The 25,656-nt window shown below is 38.9% G+C and overlaps 1 protein-coding gene across 4 annotated transcripts in view; it reads right to left on the reverse strand.

The window, feature by feature from the left end:
• NETO1 (neuropilin and tolloid like 1) overlaps positions 1 to 25,656 on the reverse strand; it is a 145,253-nt gene that overhangs the window by 59,204 nt on the left and 60,393 nt on the right. For all 4 annotated transcript variants that reach the window (XM_071208585.1, XM_058277888.2, XM_071208586.1 and 1 more), the window contains 2 exons: positions 7,434 to 7,475; positions 7,188 to 7,315 (listed from right to left, as the gene is read on the reverse strand). In XM_071208585.1, coding sequence (XP_071064686.1) covers positions 7,188 to 7,315; positions 7,434 to 7,475 — 170 coding nt within the window. The remainder of the gene's footprint in view (positions 1 to 7,187; positions 7,316 to 7,433; positions 7,476 to 25,656) is intronic.

The following is a 25,656-nucleotide window of genomic DNA, read 5'->3' on the forward strand; positions in this document are numbered from 1 at the left end:
ATTGGACTTACCCTGGCCAGCTAACAGGGAGGTGAAGAAGGTCAACCAATACACCAGGGAGCCAAGAATGCCTACAACTGCAAGCAGGAGAATTGCATTCATCATTCATGTGAGATCTAAGCCCCCTCTTGATATAGAGGGGGAGTGGACATAACCATCCCAGGTCCACAGGATGGAGGAATGGAGTATGGTTTAGAGTGGACTTACTGATATTCTACTATGGAACTATTGTGATTAGTAATGGAAGAAATTGTAGCATTGATATGGAGAAAGTGGCCAGGGTAGCTGCTGAGGGTAGAGAGAGGGAAGAAGAGATATGATGTGGGGGCATTTTCAGGACTTGCAGTTGTCCTGGGTGGTACTGCAGGGACAGATGCGGGACATTGTATGCCCTGCCATGGCCCACGGGGTGGACTGGGGGAAAGTGTAAACTACAATGTAAACCACTATCCATGTGGTGCAGGAGTGCCTCCAAAATGTATTCACCAAATGCAATGAATGTGCCATGATGATGAAAGATTTTATTGATGTGGGAGGAGTGGGGTAAGAGGGGTGTTTAAAAAATAAAGAAGGAAAAAAAAGAGTAAATGAAAAGTTTCCTTTGGGAATTATGCAAAGTGACCCCATCCTGCAATGTTCTTATAAAGCTACCAAAAAAAAATCAACCCTTGTGCTCACAGAAGGAAAAAAAAGTCATAATTTGACTAATTCAAGAAGGAAAAATATTTTATCATCTTGAGTTTTCAGGTTGACTTGTTTCAATGGCCTAACCTGAACAATGATTCCGCGTTTTCTTGGTAGCAAGTATGAATAAATATTAATTAAAACACAAATTTATTATTAATTAGGAAAATAAACTTTGCATTGTATATTGACAATAGCTTAAGAAATTGTGCTAAGGAATTCTTTCATTCTAATCTCTCAGCAATAACAGGCACTTGTTACAACCATTTTGAGATGAGAAAATTGAGGTTTTGAAAAAATTTAAGTAGTTTTCTCTAGGTGACACAGACCCTTAAGTAATGAGTCTGAATTCAGAGCCACCTGACTCCTTTCTTCTTACTACCCCACTTTCCAGCTTCATATATATTTTTAAATGTTAAAAGACTTACCTGCCAGAAGAAAAATGATCATCTTAAAGAAAATAAACTATAACAAAATTAATACATTGCTAAATAAATGACTAGGCAGAACAGAACACTTTCATTTTCTTAAAGGGCTAGGAAACATATTGACCAGCAAAATAAATGAGATTCATAGAAAATAAATGTGACCCTCTGAAATAAATGGCTGTTCTAAAATTCTTTAGGAATAGTTTTGTTTTTAGGAGAAGAGTATTGCTACAGTTAGAAGGGCAATTTGCATATTCTAGTCCATATATTTCAAGTGACAGTTCTAGAGAATGTATGTAGTTTTCATCCATGATGATTTACTTGCATTCTTACATGTAATGCAGTGACTGAAGTCTAAGTACCTTCAAAATTTAAAGGTCATTCTTATTAAAGAGAACACTATTTATAGAGGAAGTGAACAATTACAGCCACTAGATCTTATATAATCTTTTCTGAAGCATTCAATGTTTTTTCAACGTCATTTTTTTATTGCTTAGATAAAGAAATAAAATATACCAGTGGGATATTAGCTTTGCAGGGTCCAGAGCTATCAGCGCAAATGCCAAATGCCTTTGCTAGCAAAGGGATCGAGCTTTTCCACATTAGCTCTAGCATATGTATAATATAAACGCTTTTCCTAGATGATGATTTCAGTGAGTATTTTGTCAGCTGAGAGTCTGTGCCATAGTAATATAAAGAGAAAGGACTGCCATATGACAATATTTTTACTTAAATTAGAAAACTACAGAAAGCCCTCTAGTCCCTCTGCGAAAGAATAGAAAAAATGATAAAGAGAATAATATATAACTCCAGTAAAATAGTCAGATTATAATCTCTTCTCAGTGAGTCATTTTTATGCATTCCTCTTTTTAATCAATCACAAAGAGTTTGAAATGACAAGATGATTTATTAAACAGGACATAGAAAGCATTAGAACATATAAGCAATTTCTAATAAGATCTGTCTTCCAAATCATACTAGTATGGAGAACAGAATGCCTTTTTTATACTCAAAGCAAGTAAATCTAGCTAATGCTACTAAGCAATATATTTACAAATAAAAATCTAATACTAACTTCTAATGACACAGATAACAGCATTGTTTGGAACAATTATTTAAGACTTGCCAAAACGGTTTTCTCATGATAAACAAAATTAAACACACTGCAACTTTAAAAAATATATATTATCCTTGGTTTTAATACTACTAGACAAGTTTGTAAATGAAATTGAATTCTAAAAAGTGCCTAGCCCTCTGCTCTTGCTGTTTCATTTGTGACAACACAAGCTTTATTATCAGGACACTAAAGGCCATCTGAGTAGACTTCCAAAACCTGACAGTATCAGAATGAGATTTCATAAAGAAAACATGTTAATTATGGAGTCACTTAAAATTTTCATTTTGTTTACCCAATTGTATTCTCATTGTTGGAGAAAATGAGGGCAAACTCCATATTTAGAACCCTCAATACTTAGCATTGCAGGTAATGGTATTTCCTATCCTTAGCCTATCGCCTTAGTTTTCTGTTGCCCAGGTACCATCACAAGTTTTCTAGGTTAGAGGTACTCATGGCCTTAAGTACATCTCTGCTAAAGACATCAGCAGTTCAAATGAGAAGTATTCTCATCTGGAGGATCCAGGGAAGAGGCTTCCACATGCTTTCACTCCATTTCCTTGAGGGCTAGGAGAGAGATCCCCATTTCCTTGATGGCTGTCAGCTAGGGGTAGCTCTAGGCAACTAGAAGACATTCTTGGCTTTTCTGACTCTGACCCTTCCTTCTTCTCCCAGCCAGAGAATGCTCCACTTTTAAAGGGCCCATATGATTGGATTAGGTTCACCCTATAACCTCCCTTTTAATTAACTAAAAGTCAACTGGTTGATAACCTTAATTGCATCAGCCAAATCCCTTTTGCCATGCCACAAAACCAGGGCTATGAGTTCATGTTTCCAGCGCAGGGATGAGAGCTGAAGTCTTGGTGCTCTCTTAAGATTTTGCATACCCCACCTGTGCTCATCGTAAGAGTTAACTTTAATGCAGCTTCACTATAAAAGACTTTCAACTTAGGATATTTGTCAACTTTTTATGCTTATTTTATTCTAATTTGATCTGAACTATTTTGGAGTTAGGTAATAACAAACTAGAAATTGGTTTGAAGTCTTAAAGATGGATAAATATTAAAAGCTGGAGTGTAGACTCTTCCAAGACTTTCATCATTGTACAAATTACTTTCATCTGTACATTTTTTAAAACACCTTTGATTCTCTCTTGTCTGGTCTTAGAAAATTACCATGTCCTAATAGTGTGGTTTTGTGGCATCATCCTCAGCTGGGAGTCAGGAGAAAACAATTTTGTGCCAGCTCTGTTGCTAATGAGCCAAAGGTTTGTGCAGGCCCCTTAGAGAATCATGGAGTTTTGGTTTTAAAACAGGGGGTTTTAACAAGGGGTCCATGAACTTGAATTGAAATTCAAAAAAACAATATTCTTGCAAGGATGTGTTGGTGAGGGTGAGGTATATTTATTATATAATACACAGTATAGTGTGGACTTAGTAAGGGGCCTGAGGTTGTGAGGGTTAGGCTAATGTGGCAACTCGGCCAGGTAATTGTGCCCAGTTGTTTAGTCAAGCGAGCACTGGGCTAACTGGAATACAAGGGCATTTATGGACTTTAGTCACCATTGACTTTACTGCAGTGGTAAATCATAGATAGCTGATTACAATTACATCCAACAGGGAGCTTGCTATCAGCAATGAGTGACGCTTAACCCAATCAGTAGAATACCTTAAAAGAAGTGATTCCAGCATTGAGGGAGAATTTCCCAGCTCGTCTTTGGACAGCCAGCGTATCCCTGAACTCATCAAGGACCTTCACTGGACCGCCACTGGGGCCCCTGGCTGCAGCCTGCCTGCGGAACCTGGACTTGTGCATCCCCACGGTCACGGGAGAGCCTCTGATAAAATCACATACTATTGACAGATATCTCTTGTTGATTCTGTTTCCCTAGAGAACCCTGACTAATACAGTGGTTTTCCCCTGACTGGCAGAGGGGTCTGGGGAACAAAAAAGGTTAAGAACCCCTGTTTTAAATAGACTTTAAAAAGAATGAATTGCATTCTAATTAAAAATCTGTATTGCATCCTAATTAAAAATCCAAGTACAATCTATGTAACTCTTCTCCAAAAAGGAAGTATCAGAGTGCCAGATAGTATATTTTCTATTTGTCAAAAGGGATGAGCAATATCTAATATAGAACCCAAATAACTACTTAGCACTCTCATTGCTATATGGCTCAATGACCAGTTATTCAGATGCTCACTATAAGCCACTTCTAGTTTAAGCTATGCTTTGATAGTCTATTCTCATAAGCTGCTAGGAACTCTATAAAATTAGAAAGCCCACATCTGCAGCCATCTCCAGTTCTTTCTTTTCTCCACAGTTATTCAAGGCTACTTGCTCTCCTGTAACCTTTAATTTAAAAGAGAAAGTCTGTCACAATAGAGCCATCTTTGTCCGGCGCTGCAGGCAGCTTCCCCTTTGGGTCACAGAATGCCAAATTCTGTAACAGACAGGTACACTTGGCACCTTTGTTCTAGGATTGTACAAAAGAGGGCCTGTTTACCAGCTGGAAGGAAAGCGTGAGCATTTACACGCGCATGAAAGCCTCTCTTTAAAACGCAGTGACAAACACCCCTGTTACGGCAGTAGGGTGGGGCTCAGTGTCTCCTGCAGGAAAAGAAAATGCTATTTGGGAAGTGGATTTGGCTCAACGGATAGAGCGTCCGCCTACCACATGGGAGGTCCAGGGTTCAAACCCAGGGCTTCCTGACCTGTGTGATAAGCTGGCCCACGTGCAGTGCTGATGCAAGCAAGGACTGCCCTGCCACACAGGGGTGCCCTTCGTGTAGGGGAACCTCATGCTCAAGGAGTATGTCCCGTAAGGAGAGCTGTCCAGCATGAAAAAAAGTGCAGCCTGCCCAGGAATGGCGCCGCACACATGGAGAGTTGATGCAGCAAGGCAACGCAACAAAAAGGGACACAGATTCCCGATGCCACTGACAAGAATATAAGCAGACACAGGAGAACACACAGTGAATGGACACAGAGAGCAGACAACTGGGGGGGAGGGGGCAGGGCAGGGGAGAGAAATAAATAAAAAATAATAGAAACCGCTATTTAAAAAGTCTTTCATTCAGAGAGTTTAAGGAAAAGGGGTCCCTCACAAGGCAAGCTGCAGCTCAGCACTCTTAAATTCGCGATAGTGGGCGGTCACCAAGAGCCTTTGATAAAGAAAGGGGTTAATCACTGTGCCTCTCCTCATAATGAGATGAACTCTTTCAGAGATTTGCTCAGATGCAAAGTCCTGAAAACCGGAGAGCTCTGACCCAGGCTGTGCCCTCCAAAACTCTGTTAACTGTAGGCTCACTGCAAACCCCAGAGATAGATCCAAGGAAATCAAAAGAAGAAAGCCTAAACTATGTCCTGAAATACCAGCTCCTACAAAACTGACTCTTCTTTCCCCTCACCCTGAGTGTCCCGTCCCCAAATTCCACTGACTCGCCCTGGAGGATTTCCTTCACCCTTCAGCTGCCACTACCTAGTGCAAGGCACTTTGGTTGCCGCCACAGCTTCCTCTTTAAACTGCTGCTTCTGGTGTTAACTCCTTTCTGCCTTTCTTCTCAGGGAAAAGTCATTTTCCTACACTGCAAATCTGATCCCATCACTTCTGCTTCAAGCCCTACCCAGAGGCCAACTCTGTCCCTTCTCCACACACGCGTTTTATCTGGCCCCATGCGGTGGCTTCAATTCATGAGAAAGCATCTTCTGTTAGGATCCCACGACTGCACAGATGCTACTGCCTCCACCTGGAAACCTGCCCCACCTTGCCCACCTGTCAGAATCGCATTCCTCATTAAGATGGAGCTGGGCCCTGGCTGCTGCTTGATTCTTTCTTTGGCTTACTTACCAGTTGTACATACTCTTTTCCAGCACTTTTATCACACCTTATAAATACCTCAGTGATCCTGTCCTACTGAATTGAATTATTTTGTTTACCTATTTGTCTAAGAACTAAACTCTAAATGGGAGGACAGGAGACATCATGCCTTTTCATGATGTCCACTTCTAGCATGTTGCCTGGTACTTTACAGAGTCACTAAATTAATTAATTAAAAGAATGAGCAGTTTCAAACTCAATGAAATGCCAACTATAAATCTAGTAAGTCAGTAAGGCTTGGTCATAACCATAGTCTATGCCTGAGCAATGAGAATAAAAGGGGGAGAAAAGGAAAATAATCAGTGATCGGTACTGGCACAAAGTTACTCATCCCCATAGGTCTTAAGAAAAATCCATAACAGGATGAATTATGGTCGTTCCGAAGAGGTATGTCTAAAATAGTGACCTGAGCACAAATCAGACCCACAGTATAATTTAGCCCACATGACACTTCTGATTTTTTTGTACTGCCAACATTTAAAAATCAAGAGAATTCACATGATATATAGATTTCTAGTTTATTATGGGGGGGGGGGGGGGAAGGAGGACATGGTAATTCTTGACCTGCATTTCTCATAGCAAACATCCAAAGGAACTTCACAGGCAGTTAAGCCACGCCTGTCTCCTTCTCAAGGTCACAGGCTGCCCCAGGACCCATTCACCGCTGTCCCTGGCTTCATCACGCATTTATTTAATATGCCAGAGATACCCGAGTTTGTAAGCCCTGGACGATTTCCTCCATAGATAAGATTTTAGGTTTAAAACTTGAAGATATTGACAGTAAGGCATAAATGTCATGAAACTTGGAACCATAGCTTAATTATACCATTTCAACTCGATTTTCAGACCTGTAGGCTCATAAAGGCTCTTGTCCATGTTCTCAAATAATCCATCCAGCACCCCCTTCACGGAAAGTTTCATTGAAGAAGTGCGGACAAGTGGCAGTTGAAAACCAAAATTAAACAAGAGCTTATGTTTACACTCTGCAATGTACTAAGCCCGCCCGGCTGGTTTAAAGAAAGGCACGCTGCAGAGCCTTTCCACGACGGTTGTTAAATCTGGGTTTCACCATGAGACTGACCTTGGATCGCGGCGGTGCCCGGATGTACCACTTGCAATCAACGGCCTCACTCGCAGAAGCTTTGCCCTCCTTCAGAATTTGTACGGACTCCACAATTCCTTCAGGGCCGCCCATCTCAAACTCACACGCTGAACAACAAAATGCCAAACAAACATACAGAAATGGAGCTTGAATAATACACCAAAAGTATGTATCATAGCAGAAAGCACAGGCCTCTGAACATTGTTAGGTATCTATTTTACCAACCTGGTAATGGTTTCAAAACTCCAAGGTCCTTAAAGTCAGGATCTTAAAAATTGAGAAAAAGACAATTAGTCCTACTCTACATTTACAACTTAAAAGGCTATTGGGTAATATACCATTAAACTTATTCAGGATTCCACCTAAGAAAACATAGTAGGTGAAATTAAATGTTTAAATAGTGTTTGGACTGAAATGTTAATTTACATAGTTTAGTATTACCACAGGATTTTTTCTAACTACAAAAGTAGCCATTTTAAAAAACCTTCCAGGGAGGGGATGTGACTCAAGCAGTTGAGCGCCTGCTTCCCACACGGGAGGTCCCGGGTTCTTCCCTGGTGCCTCCTAAAAACAAAAGAAAACAAAACAAACAACAAGCAAACAAATGAAAACACCAACTCAGGGGAACCAATGTGGCTCAGTGGTGGAGTGCCGGCCTCCCACATATGAGGTCCTGGGTTCAAGCTCCAGCTCCCGGGACCTAATTAAAAACAAAAAACAAAAACTTCCAGTGTCATTCTTTCATTTAATCGTCAAATAAAATGTTTACTCATTACCTATTATCTCCGTAACTGTCCAGTAGATATTTTTGTAAAATAAATCCATAGGAAAATCAACATTTGGTGATTTTCTAGATACGATGGTTTTTGATTGATTCAAAAGATTCTGTAAATTGGTGAAATACAATTTTCAGCTGAAACACTGGAAGCACAAAGTGAATGTGGAAGATCCAGGATACGTTCCTCTGAGTGATGTCACGCTGCTTTCATCAGGTCTTCTTTCTTCCTTCGCCTTTCAGACCAGGCCAGGTTTTTAAGTATTCCTCAGGCTACTACTTTGCCAACTCAAACCTACTCCCTCCCGTTTTTCTCTCAACCCCACCCCACGTTCTGGAATCTGTCCCCTGCTCAGCCACGGACTTTGGGGAGGCTTGCTGGATCCTGAGCCCCTGGCCTGTCCCAATTGGTTATAAACCAACAGTGGTGGTCTTTTTCCCATTTCTTGTAATTGACCTTGTCCTAGATATGTGGCCCATGAAAAATAAAGGGCTCCTGTCAGAGGGCTGCTGGAAAAGTCTTCTCCGTCTGAAGTAGAGAAACGAGCCCTTGACAGCTGTTCTGGCTTGGGCTGCAGCCACCTTGGTGCTCCACCCCTTGGGACCGCCTGCAGGGTCGTCTTGCGCCATGGGGAGGCCAGCTGCAAGCAGACGCTCGGTGTTGCTGGACAGATCCCCACCTGGGGTGGGACTTCTCTGTGCTTCTTGCTTTTTGAAACAACACACGTCCTGATGGCCTCAGCTGCTAAGGCCTGGATTCCCTTCCACTTATGGGTGGAGGCATAAATGGCAATGACTTTTATCCTGGAGGACACTTGGTATCCAGTTTAAAAAGTTACTGATATTCTGTTCATGAACTATTGTGATTAGTAATAGAAGAAAATGTGGCATTGGTGTGGAGCAAGTGGCCATGGTGGCTGCTGGGGGTAGGAAGTGAGAGGAAGAGATGTGATGTGGGGGCATTTTCGGGGGTTGGTGTTGCCCTGGGTGGTGCTGCGGGGACAGTTACTGGACATTGTAGGTCCTCCCATGGCCCACTGGGTGGACTGGGGGAGAGTGTGCGCTATGGTGTGGACCATTGACCATGAGGTGCAGCGGTGCTCAGAGATGTATTCACCAAATGCAAAAAATGTCTCATGATGATGGAGGAGGTGGTTGTTAGGGGGGAGGAGTGGGGTGAGGGGGGCGGGGGATATATGGGGACCTCATATTTTTTGAATGTAATATTAAAAAAATAAAGACAAAAAAAGTGACTGGGAGATGTCACGTGTACCCACTACTAGCTAGAAATTAAAAATGGGATAAAGTTAGAAAGATCTTGTGAGACATTGCTCAGCAGTGGTCCAAGACTGAAATGTAAAAGGGAAGCACTATTTCTGGAAGGAATTACTTTGGGTTGGTAAGACTGTGCTTGCCTCTGCTGCTGAGAGTGTCTCTCTCAGCATGTCTGCTGGGGGCTCTGACCCTGTACCTGTGGGCTGATCACTGCAGTTTAGTTACAGGTTTATTAGTTTATTTTTTGTCAGTGATATGACTGATCTGTTGAAAACGGAAAGCCTGGATTCCCACACTAAAATCTGGCTACATCAGCTATTGAGATGAATTTTAGTAGAGGACACTACTGGAATGTGTTACTACGACCTGAATTAAGATACAAATTCCTTTGCATCACTGTTTTTGAAAAACACTTCTTTTACCTTTTAGGAAAAGAAAGACAGAAAAATACCTGTGTGCAGTTTCCATGAAAGAGGCAGAACTGAGGACATTCAAGTTTAATTTGGGTAGACTATTCCCTACTAGGGATTCTTGGTCTTCACCTAAATCAATGAATATTTGGTTATTATTTCAATGAATACATACTTAATAACCACCTTGTGAAGAAAAGAGCTATGTTTTGTATACGACTAATCATATTCATTCTCAGTATTTAACAGTTTCTTTGACATTAAGAAACCCACCCATATTTTCCTTATTTTTACATTAAGATTTCCCACTGCAGTTATCGAGATTCTTTATTATTCATTATATCTTTTTTACTATTTTGCATAATTTTTAATTATATTCATTATTATTATTCTTTATCTGCTTTTTGATTAGAATGTTTCAGCCTTCCAAGGCCGAACTTATGATTCTTGTGGAAATGTAGTTGGTATTCTATTTTCTAATTTGAAGGCTAACATTTGTCATTTTTATAACTTGTGCCAGACAACTTTGAGAGAAATGCCAGTTCTGGGAATTGAAAATTTATTTTTGTCTTTGTATTAATGGTGAGGGCACTGATGTTTAAAAAAATTTTTTAGAGAAAAAATAGTGTTTCTGCAATTCCTTTTGAATTTGTCACCAGTAATATAACAATAATATAGACCCATACAACCTGCACAAACAAACATCATAAAAAAGCAGCAGCATACACCAAATTTTAAGAATAATAAGATTGATTTATTGCCCAAAGATAGAGGGGGACAATGCCATATTATTATGCAGAAGCACAAGAAGGTTGGGTTTATTAACTAGACTTCCCCTCTGGATCTTCCCAAATCTCCACTGAGCAAGGAGAATTCACTTTTTAAAAAATACTAATCCAACCGTGATACTCACCGACTTTCCAATGCCCTTGGAATGAAGCCACCACTCTTCACCCTGAGTGCCAATGCAGCTCCCTGCCCCTGCCTCACCAGCCAAAAGGTCCCTCCCCTCCCAGCTCCACCATCCTCAGCACGGAGGACTCCCGCCTTCCCGTCTGCAGTGCCTCTCCCCATGGTCTCCGCATAGATGCACCTTCTCATTCTTCCATTGTCAGCTCAAATATGTCTTCTCAGCAAGACTTCCTTGACCACACTCTCTAAAGTGGCACGGTCTCAAGTGCTCTTCTCTCCTGCAGTGGCTCCCTTCATGATTTAGAACAACCTTCTGTTCTTCTGCTTTCTTTGATACTGACTGTGTACTCCGATTAGCCTGGGGGAAGGAAGCTTAGGAGGGACTTGATCTGTCTGATCCTCTCTCTACCCTGAAGAGTGGATTTCCTGTGATAGGAGAGTCTTCTGTTCCTCCTAGTGGGCCCACGACCTTCTCAGGTGACTCATGTGTTAAAGGAGATGCAGGGGTGGGGCCAGCCACACCTGCAGCCACAGGCTGGGAGCTGGCCACACCAGGAAACCAGCCCAGCGATTGGTTGAGGCGTTGAGTCAAGTCCTATGCGACCACCTCCCAGTCCTCCAGGAGGAAATGGGGGAAGGTTGTAGACTGATTTCAACATGTAGACATTGATTCTATCAAACATGCCTATACAATGAGATCCCATGAGCTTCCAGGAATAAGATACATCTCCATGCCTGGAGGGTGACACATTCTGACTCCATGGGGAGACCAGAGGGCACAGAAGCTTGCATTTGAGACACTCCCACACCTCATCCTAGCTTCTCCTCTTTTGGTTTCTTCTCGTTTGTGTGTTTTTATTCTAATAAAATAATCATCGTAAAAGTATAGCACTTCCAGTGAGTTCTGTGAGCTTCCTAACAAATAACTGAACCCAAGGGTGTGGTGAGAACTGCCAGGTTGTAGTCGGTTGGTCAGAGGTGCTGGTGCCTTGAACCTGTGGGATTTGACCTAACTGTAGGTAATCAGAGTCAGAACTGGATTGGACTGTGTTCCTGCAGTATTTGTGATTAGTGCCGGAAGGTGCACAAAAACTGTTGTGGAAGCAGTAGGTGAAATTTCTCTGGGATATGGACCAAGAAGTAAAGCCGTACAACATATAAAAGCTCTCTTCCCTTCAATTTTATAGATGGCAATGACTTACCTTCTTGTGATTTAGGCAGCGAGACGTTTTCCAATTTTATTTTGACTATTCGCAACATTATTTTGTGACAAATAATTAAGGTTTTTTAAGGTATTGTATACTGTCGATGTAGACATGATTAACTCTTTAAAATCCAAAAATCATAGGTTCTGCATTTCAAACCAGAAAATGAAAAAGTCACTGAAACATCGCACAGAGAAAGCGCTCATATTGCATTGGCTGGAGCAGCACACACAAGAACCTGGAGACTAGTCAAGCCGTGCACAGCTGCTGTGGCAGAATGCCTACCAGATGAAAAGTTGGGGAAATAAGGCAGGATGCTGCCACTTTCCAGGCTCGCTCTTGATTGATCTGACTTTCAGGGAGAAGACAGAGTTAATATCTCGGATGCTGAATTTTACTTTTGCCTAACAAATGGATGGATTTATAGACATGGCCTTTCCTACTTATTTTAATGGGTCCAGTGCCAGCATGACTAATCATCAAGGACCTTCTTTTATGTGAGTGCCTGGCCACCAATGCAAGCAGTGCTGAAATATTCAAAGTGTTGGATGAATTTTGGATCTTATGGCTTATACTGGAACATCTGTTTGGATATTTGCATTGATGTTACAAAACCAATGGTGATAAAACCGCTGATGCCTTAGCAGGAATCAAGGCAGTTAGAAGACGTTGTTTAATTAATTATCATGCACTGGCAGGAAAAAATACTTTAAAATCTCCTACATAAAATGCTCTAAATTATTATCTTTGCTTTTAAATCTCAGCACTTTAATATTTGATAGGATGAAGCATTAAGTGTACATAAGGTATTTCTGATGCCTTATGAATTATGTGATGGTTTCCTTGAGATGAAGAAATTTAGGAATTGTTTAAGTTGCAAACTGAACTATTCGCACTTTTTAATGGAACGTCATTTTTAGTTGAAAGACATGAGAGTTAATCATATTTGGGTATTCGGCAGACATTGTCTCAAAAATAAACAAAGTGACTATGTTTACTTTAAGGAAAAAAACTGGTAATATTTATTGCCAAATGATAAAATTCAAGTTTCAAGGAATGGAAAATGAATCTGTGGCTGTGCACTTGATAGTTTCCCAATACTTAAAGACTTTTAAAAATGAGATTGTTGGCGATGTGAACAAATATGATTTTTGATATTGAATAATGAAATGTGTCAACATAGGGAAGATCTTCATAATTCAGTGACCCAATATATTCCAAATGAATAATGCAGGATGTTAAACAATCATCGATGAGTAAAAGGAGCTTTTAAAGAACACAATTGACTGACAAATAAATAGACCAGAATATGAAAAAAATGCATGGATATAGATTTGCATCCTCCATTGCAACTAACCTTTAGGAAACTATCATCTAAGCATCATTTATTGAGGTTTTGTGTAACATCAAAGAAGAATAGTTCTTATTATCTGAAAAGACTTAAAATTCTCTTCCGTTTTGCAACCACTTATCTCCTGGAGGTTGGATTTTTCTTCAAATATCTCAACTACATCGCAGCAAATGTGAGAATCATATCGTCTTTTAATACACCAGGCATTAGGTGGATTAGCAAAAATGAGAAATAATGCCATGTTCTCAATATTTTAATGTGTATCAGTAAACATTTTAATATCAATTGAATGTTTAATAAAATATGGTATCTGTGCTAACACGGAACGTAATTGAAGTTATTATGTCATGATATATCAACTAGTTCTTCCACGTAAAATAATTTTAACACAATGTAAACAAGCAGAAATGTAAAATGATTTGAATTGTTATCTTATATTAAGAAAATGGTTTAAAATGTACAAACTCAATTTATTGTTTTTTAGAACACTTAATGTTTTTTTTTTATAAGTATGCCAGATATGTAGGGGAAGAATAATAGTTCTAGCCCCAGAAATAGTGATTTTTAGAACTGATGTAATTTTTAAGGTATTAGAAAACCAAGTTAAAAGTCCTATTTCTGCTTTAACTTTTTTTTTTTTTTTTTTTTCAAAAAGCATTTGTTATCTTGGTAAAAATATGACAAACTGGTTTCATTTTCAAAGATTTTATTTTAAAATAAAAATGTATCTTTGTATGATTTAAAAGTATATCAGCAGGTAGAAGTTTTTATATTCCTAAGACTATTTTGAAAATTTTCTTTTCTGGGTTACCCTTGCAGCTAAATATTGTCATCAAAAGTCTTAAGATAATTTAAATATATAAAACAAGTAACTCAGTCATCTTATCAATGAAGGGGCTGCAAATATTTCTTAAAATAAAATTTGCATCCATGTTTCCATGTTTTTTATAGACTACATAGGACAATTAAAAACAAATTTTATCCATGTTTCAAAAAAACATGTATTTGGTTTATTATTGCTAATTTCTATGAACAAATATATAGGTATTTAAATGTTTCTCAGTTTAAATATCTATGATAAATATAAAATGAATATCACCATACAAGTGAGAGTACTTTGAGGTCTTTAGTACTTTTTTAGAGAATAGGGATTTCAAGACCAAAAAACTTCAAATTAGAAACACCTTCATTTTATAAATGAACAAAATGTCAGCACAGCAACTTTGGAAAGATGCCATTTGTTTTGATGTAAGACCTAAACAGATCCACAGCTAGCTTTCTAGCTATGAGAAAATCACTAAGTCTTTCTAAGGTGCATTTTCTTTAGCTGAAATGAGGATGTAGTTGGTTTAGGCTTTCACAGCTCTGGTATGCCATTATACCACAAAACACAGTAATATTCCTAGAACATAGCAATTAAGGGATAAATGTAATTGCCTGCCCAGGCCACATAACTATTTCTACAAATCCTTCTGATAACAGAAATCTAATTTGGTATGTTTGCAGTGCACAGGTCAACTACTTGACAGGCTATCTTAGAGAAAGTTAATCAGTATTTTCTCAAACTTCCCTATTATCAGAAATACAGAATTATGCCATTCATCATGATTATGCCCTCTCTTACTGACAAGTAGATACTGAAAGTAACATTAAACAATACATGTGGTATTTACAGACTTACCTAACAATCTCTCCATTTTGGCTCTGGATAACTGGTCAGAATTTTTGACTGTCCTTGAAATTATCACATTTGATAAAAATAAATCAGTTGTAAAATGTGGGGGAATCAAAGATATGCTATAGTGTTGGTTATGTCTTCAAAATCTTGTTAGATAATCTAACATCAATATTACTAACATCTAACATCAATATTTCATGACAAAACTCAATAATTTGCTTGAAAAAATAAAGCAAATGTTTTGTCAGAACTAGTATTTTTACTACAGAAGGGAAGGTATGCTTTAAAATTGATTTAAACTTTTTTTACAATTGGTTTTTGGTTATAACTACATTTTTCTCAATCTCTTTTAAATTACAAATGAATCAAATTTTTATGAGCCAAAGGCTTCTCAAATACTCTACACAAAGGAAAAAATGAGAATAAAAGCTTGACATTTGTTTATATAACCAAAACAAAGTTTGTTTTTCACATTTTAAAGTGCAAGTTATTTTTATTTAGGTAGACACATAGTAACAGCTAATCCTTCTGTAATTAATATACATCAGACACTGTCCTAAGCAATTTAAATATAGTAACTCCTTTATTCCTTTTAACCTATGAGACAAATAACAGTACAATATCCTTTTTTACAGATAAAGCAAACTGAAGCACTGAGAGATTAAGTAACTAGCCTAAGATTGTACAGTTATTAAGTGTTGGAGGTTGAATTCCCAAAGTCTAATTCCAGATTGACCAGATGTCATTTTCTAGGTATATTCATAAATACAATTAATAAACTTACATAAATCATCCCAAAATCAGTAAAACAAAAATGATTTGCATATGTCCAGAATTCTTTTGAATCTATTGGGCAGGTCACGATTTTTCACTTGGCAGCAGTTCTCAGTTCTCCCTTGAGTTGGGAGTGGGGTAACTTTAATAAAACAATGATGAAATTGAATTTTTTAGCATGGGGAAAATATGCTTGGGCATGATGTTGGCACTATGGTTAAAAAACACAAATATGTCCACATATTCAAAGATCATGATGCATCTAAGGAAGAAGACATCTTTCATTTGTTGTAGGAAGGAATAATTAGAAAGTTAATGGTGGGAAGTACCACCTGTTGCCACAGGAAAATAAACATTTGTGTGGGGTTAGAGGGATTGGGGTGAGAATAAATTACCTATGAAGTTTCCACCAACCCTGGTCCACTTATACACTGTGTAGTAAACAGTCAAATTAGCAATTCTGTCCACATGTGAACAATTACATGGAAACAAATCACTTACAGAAAAGGTGTCATATATGAAGAACTGAATCCATTATTGGTTATTTATTTGCCTGTGAGAGAATCTGGATTGCACATTATACAAGTCATAGACTTCCCCTGGATTCCTGTGCCAATCATAGATGCTCATTGAAACATAAAATAAAGCAAATAAAACACACATAAACTAAATTAGAAATACGTGAAAAACATGATACTTTCCTAAACTAGCCATTACAATTAAGCAGAGTTTGAAAGACAAGAAATGTGGGGAAAGAAGAGCTGCAGGCAGACGTCCTGCAGGAAGGATCCCGGGCTGCAAGCCTGGAATCACAGGCTAGGGTTAGGGCACCCATTCTGGGTCCCCTGAGATGATTTTTTAAAGACATTACTAACTTAAATAAAACAGAACTTGGTTAGCAAAACTGGTGAACAAAGAGGACTTTGATTTCAGGAGTATAGCAGAAGCCCAATCCCCCAAACATGAGATTTAAGGTCGAAGTTTTAGGGAAGGTCAAAGCTTCAGAACAGTAGCTGCTCTTTGCTGCTTAGTTGATGAGTATTATACTCCATGTCTATAGTTCTGTCATAACTAGGCAGCAAGGATTTCAGGTCTGATATCACAGGGCTGAGTCCGGCCATTGGAATGATTTTACAGTAGCAGAATGGAAAAGAAGAATCTGACCTCTTTTTATTTTTTATTTTAAAAGATTATGCTGTGAGTACAGGTTTAATATTATGATGCATAAAAGTTTCAAGGGATATCACATCAGCCACCAAAATCAGAGAGAAACTAGGTATATATGGTATGAAAAAATGTCCAGAGTGTAAGTTACATAACCACTATTGATTTCTGAAAATTTTATGTCTTAAAATTTAGTTAATAGCAACTAATAAGTAAAATATTATTCAGACATTTAAAAATAGCTTGAAGAGACCTTTGCTGTGGAGAAGTGAAGCCACTGTATTTCAGAAAACAATAAACTGAAAGTCAAAAAATGTCTTAACTCAGGTGAAGTCACATCTATAACTGTGTTTTTTCCTGATTCCCAAATTGGAGAGAAAGAAAGACAGGGAAGCCTATACTAAGTAATCTCCATTTTAAAAGAAAGAAAGGTGGATAAATACTAAAATTACTTGTTGTTTGGGTCTTGCCTTATCCCTTTATTCAACAAATTTTTTTTGAGCACTTACATTCTTTTAGCTTTGCTGATGGATTAGGGGTAGTACGTAAATGAAAGAGAAAACACCAGGGAAGATTGTTAGTCCCCTTATTTCAAAGAACAAATAGAATCCATGAGTTGGGACGTTACTCAACTTCCAGCTCCCCAGTCTCTCTGCTCAGCTATGTCCACGCTCATTCTCATCTGTCTCTGAAAAACTTCTCCACTCTGAGACAAGGGGTTCCACTGCTCTCTGGATTCCCTGTCCTTATAGGTGTTACCACACGAATTATATGTTCACTCCCCAGCATTTCCAACCTTTTAACATTCTATTTTCTACACCCTTACAGAAGATAACTCTGCTAGAGTCCCTGCTCACCTGAAAACAAACCAAAGACTCTTTCTTTTCTCCATTCTCCCTCCATTACCTTAACATTTTGCATTCATTTTCCAGGTGAAATTTCTTTCAAGAGAGGTCAGTAATGAGTCCTCCTCTCCATCTCACTTTTGAGAGCCCTCTAAGTTCTGTGAACATATCTTCATTGAAATAGCTCTTACGTTCACATGAACTTCCTACCACAATGGCAACTTCCCCATTTCTTTCTGCTCAAAATTTATAGCCAAGGTGTTTGTAAGTCTTGAAATCTGTTGACTGCAACTGAAACGTTTTAAGTAAAATTTAGGAAACAATGACAAAAAAAAAAAATCTTGAGAGCACCATACTAAAATATCTTGCATCATCATTTTTTTTAAGATTTATTTTTATTTCTCTCCCCTCCACCCTCCCCAGTTGTCTGTTCTCTGTGTCCATTCACTGTGTTCTTCTGTGTCCACTTCTATTCTTGTCAGTGGCACTGGGAATCTGTGTCTCTTTGCTGTGTCATCTTGCTGCATCAATTCTCTGTGTGTGTGGTGCCACTCCTGGGCAGGCTGAACTTTCTTTCACACTGGGCAGCTCTCCTTACAGGGCACGCTCCTTGAGCATGGGGCTCCCCTATATGGGGGACACCCCTGCATGGCACAGCACTCCCTGCGTGCATCAGCACTGCACGTAGACCAGCTCATCACAAGGGTCATGGAGGCCCTGGGTTTTAACCGTGGACCTCCCATGTGGTAGGTGGACGCTCTAACCATTGAGCCAATCATATTATTTTAAGAATCAAATTCATTGCATTCTTTTCTACAGGTTACATCACTCTAGTATAAAGTTCATCACATTTTGAAACTCTTAAGGGATTACTGTTTTCTACAAGTATTGAATTGGAAATTATAGTTTCTCCATTGGAGTTTGTCTTCCTATGAGTATTAATGTGGTTATATTTTATATGCTAGGGCTGCTTCTGTCTATTTTAGCATAAAATTTACTCATATGTGAATATAAGAAATCAAAACTCACAAGAATTACAGGAAAGAAATTTGCAGGCCTTTTCAAATATTAATGATGCTTCCATGGTTAGTACAGCATTGTTGTTTCCTTATATTTATTTAGCTGTAACATATGATACCTCCTTATGATATTTGTTTTCATATTTTAAATAAATTGAGAAAACATAGCTTTTTTTAATAAAATGTGCACAGAAGCTGGATTTTGCTAGTGTTCACATTAAAAAGGCCTTTGCAATGTGTGTTTCTGATACACAGTCACAAAGCAGTCCTATGGTTCCATAGGGAAAGGTGCATTTCATCTAGAGAAAAGAGAAAGAAACTTGGGGGAGCGAAGGCAGAAGAAGTCACCAGAAGACCAAAAAGAGACAGAAACAGAATGATAAAGAGAAAAGAACTAGATTGTCCAAAAGTCAGTGTTTGCTGTCTGCATATCATAATTTTTTTTCTGTCTAGAGACCACCAGGGAGTTCTTGACTGGTCATTGGTAACACCGTCCCCCTCAATCCTCATCAGCACCTCCTTGACTCTTCCAGGAAGTACGTCCTAAATTGACATGAGCCTAAAATAAACATGCCCACCTCTGAACCATCTTTTCCACTAGAAGAGGTTTAATGGAGCATTTTATTTTTTTGGTTCTGTTTTCCTTTAAAAAATTTTTTTTTTAAATGGGGCATTTATTGCTGACACTGTTAGTGAAGCAAACACTTCCACTACCTCCTCTTTCTCTTACTGACTCCATGTCCACTCCTTCCATATCCACTAATGTTTATTGATAGGCACAAAAGGTGTCATTTAATAATTGTGGACTTCAGACCAGAAGTCTGGCTGGTAGCACGGGACTGCGTCTGAGGTTTTATGCCCAGAAGAGGGAGAGCAAGAAACGGCTTTTCTTAAGAGAGGTATGAGAGTTCAACTCCACTGCTGTGGGCCAGCCTGGCTGCAGAGAAGAACATTCCTGGCTCTGACATGCCAAGACCTGAAAGTGCTAGCAACAAAAGAGAAAAAAAAAAAAAGGATAAATGGAAGCTCTTCAAAATTTGAAACTTTTGAACCTCAAAGGATTTTAGCATGTAAGTAAAATGACAACCTACATGATGGGAGAAAATTTTTGGAAGCCACATATCCAATGAATGTTTAATACGCAAAACATATAAAGCAATCCTTCAATTAACACTCAGAAGACAAAAGTCCAATAAAAAATGGGAAAATACTTGAATAGATATTTCTCCAAAGAAGATATACAAATGGCCAGAAAACACATAAAAGGATGCTCAACATCATTAGCCATTGGAAATGCAAGTCAAAACTCAATGAGATAATATTTCACAACTGTATTAGTCAGCCAAGGGGTGCTGATGCAAAATACCACAAATTGATTAGTTTTTATAAAGGGTATTTATTTGGGGTAGGAGTTTACAGATACCAGGCCACGAAGCATAAGTTACTTCCCTCACCAAAGTCTATTTTCACGTGTTGGAGCAAGATGGCTGCCGAAGTCTGCGAGGGTTCAGGTTTCCTGGGTTCCTCTGGGCTCAGATTCTCTGTTTTCTCCACAAGGTCAGCTGTAGACTCTGAGGCTCTCTAGGCTTTGCCTCTCTCCACAAGGTCAGCTGTAGCCTATCAGGCGAACAGCTCTGTCTCTCTCCCCGGGGCTCCAGCTTAAGACCAGCATCAAACGCCCAAATCAAAACTACAACATTAAGAACCCGTCAACTCTGTCCTTTGCCATGTCTTTTATCTGTGAGTCCCCACCTACCAAAGTGTGTGGACTCAATGCCCTACTGGAACAAGAGGTTTACATAATTGCTTAATCAAGTAAACCTATGAATCCAATATAATCTAATATGCCCAGAGGAAAAGATCAGTTTGCAAACATAATCCAGTATTGCTTTTTGGAATTCATCAATAATATCAAACTGCTACAACACCCTTTAGAATGGCTGCTATTTATTTAAAAATTACAAGTGTTGGAAAGGATATGAAGAAATAAGAACACTCATTCATTGATGGTGGCAATGTAAAATGATGTAGCCACTGTGGAAGGCAGTTTGGTCGTTCCTCAAAAAGTTGTCTAAAATTACCATAAGACCTGCAATACAACTCCTAGGTATACACCTCCCATAATTGAAACAGGGATTCAGGTAGCTGCACACCAATATTCATAGAGGTATTACTTACAACTGTCAAAAGATAGAAGCAACCCAAGTGTCCATCAGTCAATTAATAAATTAATAAAATGTGGTGTATATATATATACAACAAAAGATTATTCACCTGTAAAAAGGAATGAAGTTCTGATATATGGAGCAACATGGATGAATCTTGAGGATAGCATGTTGAGTGAAATAAGCCAGACACAAAAGGACAAATATTATATGATTTCATTAATATGAAATAATTAGAATAAGCAAACTCATAGAGTCAGAATCTCAAATACAGGTTACTAAGGGATGAGGTAGGGATAGGGCTTGGGAATTAGGCTAAAAACCTGCAGGGTTCCTATTTGAAACAATAGAAATATTTTGGTAATGGATGGTGGTGATGGCGACACAATACTGAATGTATTGCAGCATTGATAGATATATACCTGAATGTGGCTCAAAGGGGAAATGTTAAGTTTTATTTTCATGTTAGCAGAATAAAATTTTTCTTAAAAATTAATGGAACTGTAAACACTGAGAGTGAATCCTCAGTTAAATCTTGTACTATGGTTAATAGTACAATTATTAAAAATGTGCTAGCATCAGTTTTAACAAATGTTCCACACCAACGCAAGGTGTTAACAATAGGGTGGTTTATGGGAATCCTGCATATTATACATGATTGTTCTGTGTCTTAGTGTGCCAAAGGCTGCCAAAGCAAAAACATCAGAAATAGGTTGGCTTTTACAATAGGGATTTATTAGGGCAGGGTTTTTTATGTTCCCCAGACCCTCTTTGCCAGTCAGGTGAAAACCACAGACCCCTTACTAAGTCCACACTGTGTATTACTTAATAAATATAATATACCCTCATCAACACATCCCCACAAGAATAATGTTTTTTTGAATTTTCAATTCAAGCTCACAGATCCCCAGAAATCTTTCCACAGACCCCTGGTTAAGAACCCCTGTATTAGGGGATAATAATACAGTGCAGAGGCAGTGAAATCCTCTTATAGTTCCAAGGCAGTGAAATCCAAATCAAAGCACCATCAGAGATGCTTTCCCACCACAGTTGTCTGCTGGCAGATCCTGTAGTCCTAGTGGCAAGGCAAGATGGCGGCTGAGGTCTCTGCCTTTCTGTCTAGGGTCATTGGCTCCGTGGAGCTCAACGGTGGGAGATCAGGCATAGGGCTTGTCTCTTTCGAGGCCTCCTCTCTCAGCCTTGGCTGCTCCACCTTCTCTCCAAGTTCAGCTGTGGGTGATGAGGCATATGGCTGGTCTCTTCAGCCTTGAGCGGGCCCATGGGCCCAGCCCCTCAGGGGCTGCTTTCTGTGCCTCTGTGCTCTGGTGATTCCAGACTTTGGGACCTCTCAACCCCTCAGGGCTTCTCTTTCTTCCTGCAGTCCTGCTCTCACACAGCAGGGTTTAAATGGCAGCTGTCTTTTCTCTCTGTTTTTTCTCAGTTTATATAAGACCCAGCAAGAGGCCAGAGACCTAACCTCGTCAGGCCTCACTTATGTAGTCCAGTCAAAGCTCTAAAGTGATATAATCAGGCAATCTAAACAAAGAACCCTTGACTGAATTTAATGCAGTCAAAGGGTCCCACACTTATAAGAGTGGATTAGTTCTAGAACTATCTTTTCTGGAATTCATAAAATTCAAATTGTCACATTCTGTAAACCCACAACTTCTCTAATAAGAAAAATTGAGAGTTCAGAAGTGAACTCATATATCTATGATAAACTGGTTTTTGACAAGGGCATCGAGACCATTCAATGGGGAAAGAATAGCCTTTTCAACAAATGGTGCTGGGACAATAGGATGTCCACATGAAAAGTAATAAATTTTGACCCCTACCTCACATCATATACAAAAATCAGTTTAAAAAGGATCAAAGACCTAAATATAAGAACAAAACCTATAAAACTCTTAGGAATTAAACATAGGTATAAATCTCCATGACATGGTTTCTTAGCTATGACACCAATAGCAAAAGCAACTAAAGAAAAATACATAAATTGGACTTCATCAACATTAAAACTTTTGTGCATCAAAGGACACTTTTTTTTTTTTAAAGATTTATTTATTTATTTTATTTCCCCCCCTCCCCTGGTTGTCTGTTCTTGGTGTCTATTTGCTGCGTCTTGTTTCTTTGTCCGCTTCTGTTGTCGTCAGCGGCACGGGAAGTGTGGGCGGCGCCATTCCTGGGCAGGCTGCTCTTTCTTTTCACGCTGGGCGGCTTTCCTCACGGGCGCACTCCTTGCGCGTGGGGCTCCCCAACGCGGGGGACAACCTTGCGTGGCACGGCACTCCTTGTGCGCATCAGCACTGCACATGGCCAGCTCCACATGGGTCAAGGAGGCCCGGGGTTTGAACCGCGGACCTCCCATATGGTAGACGGACACCCTAACCACTGGGCCAAAGTCCGTTTCCCCAAAGGACACTTTTAAAAAATGAATAGACTACCCTCAGAAAGGGAAAAATATTTACAAATGATATATTTCATAAGAGTCTTGCAACCAGAATATATAAGAGCTCATACAACTCAACAACAAAAAGACAAACAACCCAACAAAAAAATGGGCAAAGGACTTCTAAAGCTATAAAGTGTCAAAAATAAGTACATGAAAAGATGCTCAACATCATTAGTAATTAAGGAAATGCAAATTAAAGCACAAGGAGATGCCACTTTACATCCCCTAGAATGGCTATAACTTGAAAAATGGAAAATAAACATTGGCAAGGATGTGGAGAAATTGGAACCCTCCTTCACTGCTGGTGAGACTATAGTATGATACAGACATTGTGGAAAAGTTTGGTGGTTCCCCAAAAAGATAAACACGGAGTTACTACATGACTGAGAAATTCTACTCCTAGATACATATCCAAGTTAACTGAAAGCATGTTCACCCATAAACTTGTAGACAAATATTCATAATAGCATTATTAATAATAGCCCCAAAGTGGAAACAACCAGAATGCCTATCAATTGATAAGTGGATAAACAAGATGTGGTACATCCATACAATGGAATATTAGCCATAAAAAGGAATGAAGTAATGGTTTATGCGACAACATGGATGAACTTTGAAAGCATTATGCTAAGTGAAAAAAGCCATATAAAAATACCACCTATAGTATAATTCCATTGACAGGGAGTGTCCAGAACAGCAAACCCACAGAGACAGAAAGTAGATTAGTCGTTGCCAGGACTGGTGGGAGAAGGGCAATGGAGAATGTCTGCTGGTGAACATGGGGTTTCTTTTTGGAGTGATGGAAATGTTCTGGAATTAGACAGCGGTGATGGCTGGACAACATATGAATATACTAAAAACCAATGAATTTTACACTTTAAAAGGGTGAATTTTATGGTGTGTGAATCATATCTTAATGTAAAAATTGCAAAGAAAAAAGAAACTGAGCTAGTCTAAGGAAGCATAGTCATTAAAAATTGGTCATGTCTAATGCCACAATTTGCAAAAGAAGTCCTCCTTTGGATGGATGAAACTCTCGGAGGACCTGAAGACTGAAAGGATCATTTCATTTGCATTTTCCACTATCAAGTGACTCTGCCCCATTTGAAGTACACGAGAAATAAATGATTACCACATTTCAGATCTTTTCCTCCTCCATTTATTGCCTTTTCCTTCTCTTGGTTCTCATTTTCACAATTATTGCCATGATTCAGAAGGTTTGAAGAGGTGCCTGAAAGTGTTTTTATGAGCATTCTACTTGAAAATATGAGTTATCCAAGTCAGGTAGGTAGTTTTGAAGCACACTTTCAGAAAGTTAGAGTTTGTTAAACCCTTCAGACATCTAAGAATGAAATATCTCTAGAATGTATAGCCTCCAGCCTGGGAGACCAGGGAGAATTATAGACACTGGATCCCCAGACAGCTAGGTTGGCAGAGTTGCTTTCACACTCAAATCGATCATCTCCTCGAGGGCACTTAGAATGAAGACCACTTTCAGCCTATATAGAATTATCACCTTAAATGTGCATTGAAATATAAGTCTTAGAAATTTTAATAATGCTATACCAATATTTCTTTGCACTGGACTTCAAAAATATTTGTTTAATCATCAAATATTTAATGCAAAGAATTACATGCAATATAAAAGGACTTTGAAGTGATATGCTTGCCCTTATACTGCAGTTTAAGGTTCAGCTGTTTATTGAGACACTTGCTAAATCTGCAGTCTCCTTGCTCATTTTTCTATTAGTTAAATATAAGAGCACCTAAGGTTATTTCATGAAGAGGTGTGAAAATAATCCAAGGCTTCCCCAGAGTAATAATCTAAAGCAATATAAATCAATATCATAATTTTTAGGTTCCATCACATTGGAAGGAAAGAATAGGTCTCTCTTGTCTAGTCATAGAGTAAGACTGATGAGCTCCCTCCAGGCTTCTCTCCCAAGATTTTCATTTTTATCAATCATTAGCCTTCTTTTCATTACTTTGGCTGAAAACTTAAAAAAACAAAATTGACTTGACTCTTTCCTCACATTTCCTTTCATTAGAAAGGTACTAAAAACTATTTCTTTGTAAAAATCTTTCCCTGCCTCCTTTCCTTTCCTTCTACTATCTCCTTTGTACCAGCCTTCATCACTTTGGGAACCAGAATCCCAATGAGTACCCCTGTCATTGGCTGAGGTCGTTAGATCCTTCGTGCCTAAGTCTGTGTCCCACGATGCACCATGTAGCAACTCGCTCCATACCAACCAATTCAGTCCACATTTCTTTCTTCTTGAAGGAGAGTTTTAGATGAGATAACTTTGATTTTTCTGCCTGTTCTATCTACTTGGAGACAGCATGAGGCCATGGTTAAGAGGGCACTCCTGAGCCAGGTGGTCAAGGATGGGGATTAGTCCCAGCTTTTCTAGATGCTACTGAGC

The sequence above is a fragment of the Dasypus novemcinctus genome, chromosome 16 (assembly GCF_030445035.2).
Source record: "Dasypus novemcinctus isolate mDasNov1 chromosome 16, mDasNov1.1.hap2, whole genome shotgun sequence".
NCBI classification, from domain to species: Eukaryota; Metazoa; Chordata; class Mammalia; order Cingulata; family Dasypodidae; genus Dasypus; species Dasypus novemcinctus.